At 39.9% G+C, this 6957-nt stretch overlaps 1 protein-coding gene across 1 annotated transcript; it reads right to left on the reverse strand.

Moving 5' to 3' along the window:
• Positions 1 to 4607: 4607 nt before the first annotated feature.
• Positions 4608 to 6594, reverse strand: LOC105036735 (protein DETOXIFICATION 51-like). Its single transcript, XM_010912473.4, has one exon. It carries the CDS (start codon positions 6498 to 6500, stop codon positions 4875 to 4877), a length of 1626 nt encoding a protein of 541 aa, XP_010910775.1. The 5' UTR covers positions 6501 to 6594; the 3' UTR covers positions 4608 to 4874.
• Between the last annotated feature and the right edge of the window lie 363 nt (positions 6595 to 6957).

The raw sequence follows: 6957 nt of genomic DNA on the forward strand, positions 1-6957 counted from the left end.
AATCCATTCAAATATTCAGAGAGCATTAAATGATGATATAGATTAACTCTACTAACTAACAAGAACAAAAATTTCCACCAGCCATGGCTATTACATAATTCACATTCAAGTTTTTTTTTTTCTTTTTGGTAAAATTCACATTCAAGTTATTGCACATGGTCTTGATGTACTTATAGTTCAATAAAATTTCTACAGCATTTGTTGAAGGGAGAAGCTATTTTTCATGTGACATGGACTAAGAATTATGACATGGACTATATCCAACCTATTTTTCATGTGACAAGCACTTTTAAACAAATTTGAACTCTGGATAGTTAGAGCTCCACAATTAAGGAAATTCACATAAGAAAAGCTCATCCCTTGATTTCCACATGTAATTGTAAAAGTTTCACGCTCCTTTCTTTATATAAATAAGGTCAAAGGACCTGCAAGGTTGGAGGGGCTAGTCTCTTGCACATTGACCACAACCAGGCCAACTAGAGCTATACCGATCAGAACTGATCGACCAGAAAAAGATCGATCGATGGAAGGCCAATCAGAAGAAGGTTGACCATTAAGCCAAACTAAGCTATTTAGTCCGTCCTATTCCATTTATTATTTTATACAAAACAATCCAGATCATCAAGAGACCAATTTGAATGGGACCGTGTTTCCAAGTCGAGCTAGATAAGGAAGGCCAAAAGATAGTTTCTCACTAAAATGTGGACTCTAGTCTAACGGGACAATGACTGTTCATCTATAAAACAGGCTCAAGGCCCCGTATGCAAAAGAGAAAGAGAGAACATGTTATTCTACACCATATTCTTTTCTTTTTTTTCCTCTCATATTGCTCCCAATATCCTATCTGATTTAGACATCGAAAGAATCGATCAGAGCAAATCTAATGAACCTTTCTTTTTTTAAGTGTAGATTTGCATCTCTCCACAATAAATCGTTGTTCCATCTTTCACTGTGACGGACCAAGCAGATCGATCAATGTCCTCCAAATTTCTAGATCATCATAACATCATCAAACAGATTTTGGCAACAACAAATTATAATTAGGTTTTGAACATAAATATCCCTATCTAGTAAAAATCAATTGAATGTTGCATAATAAGAAAAGTTGATAAAAAATTAATTTTTTTCTCAAAACAAAAAACTAATATTAATAAAATGCCGACTTAGGCTCATGTTTATCGGGTAGACTTGGACCATCAAGATACCCGCTTACATCACCTAAATGAGCGAGAAAAGAATACCAAATGAGTTGTGCATGATCTCGTAGAATTTAAGTGGCATTCTAACATATTTATTTTTGATAAAAATAAATTTATTAAATCAATCTAGAATAAAAATATCCATAGAAATCAGTAAATAAAATATTAAAAAAATCAATAAGTGTGTCTAAGAAATAAGTCTAGAGCATAGAATTCATGTAATTGCTATCTAATCTGCAGCTCTATTTACCTCTCTATATGTATGTGTGTGATTTTAAAAGACCGTAGAGTTGCTTTCATCTTCCAACAATCTTGTCAAAATGGATAAAAACCAATATCAAATGAAGTGGAATCAAATAATCATTTAATAACTGTTATAGAATCTCTTTCAAGAATGATATGAGTCATTTTCAAAATTTTTAAATCATATGATAAATCTTCCCAAAGAATTTTCAAAAGATTGGCATTCTTACGTACCTATCTGGTGCATATATTGATGGTGCCCTTTGAGCTGCTCCCCGACCATGGACCGTCTGCAACCACTCATCGGTGGCCAACATCAGGTACTAACCTCACATGAAAAAGAGCATGACATTGTGATTTTGCACATGGCATAAATGATTGGAAAGAGACAACCTACGAATCTTGTCATACCCCATTAATTTTGCTTGAGCTTCCTATTTGCAATACAATTACATTTATTTTTTCGTCTAGAATCTAATCGGGAAAATCAAAAGTGAGATTACAATGTCATTAATGTTAGTGAAGTCTTAACCTCAAGAGGACTAGATCAAGGCTTTAATGGAGATATTGGCCACTAAGATATCAAAACAAACATGACCCAAGATCCTTGTTCATTTGGATTGCGATTGTGATGGAAGATCAAACAATTTAGAAAAGGAGAAAGTTAGTAAAGATCTTAGCTAACATGAAATTGAGCAGCAAATGTTTCAACCAATAAAGTAAAATAGAGATCAATGACCATTTTTAGGCTTTAATTTTGACTATCTATTTAAAAATTGCTATATAAAACTCTTCATTGATGTATTGATATCGTATTGATCAATGTCTCAAGATATATTAATGAATAAAAAAGTTGACAATTAAAATATTACAGTACACAAGTCTCGATAGTGATAAAAATCTATATCGTAGCTAATTTGTCATTATGATAAAAACTTTGGACTACATTATAATAGTATATAATTTTGATCGAGAAGAATTGTCAAACTCGATGTAGAGCATGTTAACTACAATAGATAGAGCGAGACAGGGTCCAAGAGAGAGCCACCACATCAGAAAATCGAGTCATAAGCTAAATTTCTGAAGATCATAATTTGATCATCTGACGTTTGATTGAGATGATTCTTTAAAAATAAAATCATGCAACTTTTTAAAATATATGCCATGATGCCCGCCATTTAGGAGGGTGGCACCCCTAGTAATCAGTCCCAAATTTCTTCGTTTGAGCAATGAAGCAGGCTGATCAAAACGAAAATTTTCTTTTTAGGAAAAATTTTAACCAGATAAATCTTTCAATCTGAGAAAAATTTAATGGAGCGAGAGGAGATAGAGTTAATGTAGAAATCGAGATCTATCTCATGAAAAATTTTAATTTTTTTGATTTTATTTATATTGATCATATCTATTTTAAATAAAAAAATCTTACTAGAATAGAAGAGTTTGATCCAAATTATACAAAGATAGACCTCATCATTATAATATAAGCTATGCACTTCAGTTTTAGATCAATCTACGAAAGAAAAGAGGACTTAAGTTTTATTTTTGAAATTCATCCATCTTTTTTTAGTTTTTTTTTTTTTTTGCAAGATTCAAGTTTATCGGATTGATGAAAATCTTTATTCTCCTCAATCGGATCAAGCCTGAAAATTTGCACCATTCTGTTGTTTTGGTTTAAGCATTAAAGAATTGTTTTCTTGGTTAATCTAATTATATTTTTGTTAGAGTGCTTCAAGTAGTACCGTATAAGCTAACATGTTATGCAAGCTACAACTTTTGAGTTTCCCCTTGATGAAGAATTCTTGTAGGTAAAATATCAAATAAGGTATTCATGACATGATGCGTATATTGTAACTGATTGTATGAGTTGGGTCTTAAGAGATTTTAAAGCCTTATGCCAAAATAGGCTGAGATTTTTTTCTATATAAAAAGTATTATCCTTTGTTACCCTCCAAAAATTAATATCTAATTGTATCCAAGGTGTTACAAAAGGCAAGATGAATAATAAAAAAAAAGAAAAAAAAAAAAACAAGAGAAGAATAAAAGCACATAATATTTATGTGATTCAATCTATTGGCCAAAATCCAAGAACAGAAATGATGTAAAAGATTCATAAAAATAAAAATAAAAAAACAAAAAAAAAATCACAGAGTATAGGATTTCCTTCCAAACCCAAGTCCCTAATATACTTAATCTTTAGAGTACTCAATTGTTCTTTTCCTGTGGATTACGTGAGATATGTGTATATAATAGATTAGGTTGATTTAAATTCCAACCGATATTTCTATAATAATCAAATTATGCCAATATATAACTAGCATCCTAAGTCGATTTGAGCTAGGTTTGGACTCGGCCATTTAAAACTTGTAAACTCATGGCATACTCGTTACAAGGATTCATTAAGGTAGATTTAGATTCATATGCTTCATGGTCAGGGCAATGGTGATTAGATTGGCTAAGTGCAATTTGGATACCATCAATAGAATTCCAAGTGAAAGTGAGACAGCTAAAAGTGGGAGCATGATGTATGGACTACAGGGGATTAATTCCTAAAAGATCCCTTTCCTTTATTCTTTACCAAAAATGAAAAAACCAATCTTATGCCTCGTACGAAGTTCTTTATATAAAATAATGCTGTTCCTTTGTAAAAGATGTCATTAACAATTTCCAAGGCACTCAAAGTCCCCATAATTCTGATGCTAATAATTATTTGTTTAAGCATACTTAGGAGTTTTCTTGGCGGATAGCAAGATCTGTTTAAAAAGCTCAGAACATTTAAAATATGTACATGCTTTTTAGTTTTGTTGTTGTCCTCCATGCGCCCTCAGGGCTTGAGTAAACTTTACAGCTGAAGCATCAGTTCCAAGTAAATTTAATCCAGGATTTGTCAAGGTGAAAAGAAAAAAAAAAAAAAAAAATCCCATTTCAGATAACAGGTCCGATGGCCCCTCGTGGTCTTTAAAAGAAAGAACACTTTTGATGCAAATTCTCCATCTTGTTGGTCTCTTTCTACCTCTTCTTGCTATCCAATCTCCTAAAGAAAACGTGCATAACTAACAGCAAAATGGTGACCAACTTCGCAGCATTTAAAAAACCTATTCTCTTACAATTTTCTTCAAAATTTCTAATTAGCCATCGTAACACTAAAGAAGGATATTTGGATTAAGAAAAACAGTAAAGAATAATTATAAGCCAAGGTACAAATGCAAGTCTAAAATATCAAAAGCTCCCCCAGTCACAAATACACGCTTTACCTCCAAGTCATTACTCATCAATCCAAAAAAAAAAAAAAAAAAAAGATCAAGAGAGCAGCTTCAATTAGATAGGAAAAATAAAAAATATATATCAACAATGCACGCAAAATCATCTATTCCTCTCTCTCTCTCTCTCTCTAAAATCCTAAAAAGTTAGAACTGAGATGGGCATTATAACATGTCACCTCTCAATCTCAGCGATTCTGATCGAGATCAACGGCTCATAGCATTTGTCCGCACCCTTACCCTCCGGATCATCAACTTTGCCTTCCTCCATCTCTTTGAGGCCGGCAGGAGGCTTCCCTGTTAGAACCTGGGCCCGGCGAGCCTGGGCCTCCCAGTCGGTGGTCACCACGACGTGGAGCATGAGGCCGGCGCAGCACATCTGGGCGGCGAGGAGACCCATCCAGAGCCCCGTGAAGCCCACGCCGATGCCGAACCCCAGCCCGACGGCTACCGGCATGCCGACGAGGTAGAAGGCACCCAGGTTGACGTTGGCCGCGTGGGCCGGCCGCGCGCTCCCCCGAAGCACACCGCAACCCACCGTCTGCGGGCAGTTCCCAAGCTCACACAGGCCCACGATCGGCATCGCTGCCGCCGTTAGCTGGAGTATCTCCCCGTTGTCCGTGAACATCCGCCCCCACCGCTTCCGCATCCCTGCCGCGAACCCCATCGCCACCAACCCCATCACGGCCGAGAGCGCCACTGAGACCGCGGCGGAGGCGCGGGCGCCGTCCGGGCGGTTGGCTCCGAGCTCGTTGCCCACCCGCGTCGAGACGCCGAATCCCAGAGAGGAGGGGAAGACGTAGACGAGGGCGGTGGTCTGGATGAGAACGCCCATGGAGGCCACCGCGGGCTTCGGGTCCGGCAGAAGGCCGCAGAGGAGGATCATCAGCTCGTACCACCACCACTCGAGGCAGACCGAAACGCAGCTGGGTGCCGCGAGGCGGGCCAGGGGGGTCCACCCAGAGAGGCACTCCCGGGTGGGACGCCGCCACGTCGGGTCCGGGTCGCTGCGTAGGTGGAGGAGGAGGAAGAGGAGGAGGGCGAGGTTGGAAGCGGCGGAGGCGGCAGCAACGCCGGGGGCTCCGAGTTGGAGGTGGGTCACGAGGAGGAGGTTGGCCGGGAGGTGGACCAAGGCGGCGAGGGAGGCGGCGAGTGTGAGGGGCCGGGTGATGCCCTGCGACCGGAGGTAGATGCGGAGGGGATGAATGAAGGAGAAGGAAATGAGGTCGGGGAGGGAGAAAAGGAGGTAGCTTTGGGCGAGGGAGGTGATTTCCGAGTCCTGGCCAAGGAAGAATAGGATCTTTGACATGTTGTGCCATAGAAGAGAGATGGGGATGGAAGAACAGAGGAGGAAGAGAACAGAGCGGTGGAGGGTGAGCGCCAGGAGATTAAGTTGGTTGGCACCGAAGGCTTGGGAGCAGAGGGGCTCCATTCCCAGCGATAAGCCCGAGAGCACGGAGTAGCCCGTGATGTTGGCGAAGGCGATGGCGAGGGAGCCGGCGGCGAGCGGGAGGTCGCCTAAAGATCCCAAGAACAGCATAGAGAGAACAGAGCGGGAGTAGATAAGGAGGGCGGTGAGAGCGATGGGGAAGGAGAGGCGAAAGAGGGACGAGGCCTCCCTCAGAGACTCGGCCAGAGTGGGGAAGGGAAGCAATTGGCTGGGCTTCTCCTGCTCTGGCAACTTCAAAAGTTGATCCTTTCCCTGCTTTGAGGGCGGGACATTGGTGTAGTAACGATGGGGTGTCAGTGGGTTCTCGTCGCTAGCCACGATGGGAACGGCGGTGATGTTCGTGTTACACATAGTGGCAGAGGCTAGCTTCGAGAATTCAAAGAGAGTAAACTTCCTGTTGGAACGAGACCGGAAGAGAAAGCTCTGTTTCTCTCCCTTGCTCCCTTGTGCGCGGAGAGGTTGAGTTGTCTCCGTTTCTTGGACTACTAATAGAGGGGAGGTTGGGTTTGTTTCTCTCTCTCTCTTTGTAAAAAAATCTATTAATATGGTTTTTTTATTGCACGTATGGAAGAAGAGATATTCCATCTATGCACAGTGCTATATTAATTTTTGTAAAAGTCTATTCTCAGATTTATAAATTTCTTTAATTGGCCGTTACAAAGGAATTGACGACGGGGGCAACTTGTCTCTTCTCTTGCGATCTCCGCATCTTGTCAATTTATTTATTTATTTTTTGAGAGCCACCGTCCTTCTATTTCTTCAAAATCAATTTTGATAAAAATATATGGGACCAAGATAATTGTGGTAG

This window comes from Elaeis guineensis, chromosome 3 (genome assembly GCF_000442705.2).
Source record: "Elaeis guineensis isolate ETL-2024a chromosome 3, EG11, whole genome shotgun sequence".
Classification (NCBI taxonomy): domain Eukaryota; kingdom Viridiplantae; phylum Streptophyta; class Magnoliopsida; order Arecales; family Arecaceae; genus Elaeis; species Elaeis guineensis.

Coding starts and splice junctions, on each gene's coding strand:
- LOC105036735 (XM_010912473.4), bottom strand. CDS start 6,500: ATGTGTAACACGAACATCACCGCCGTTCCCATCGTGGCTAGCGACGAG.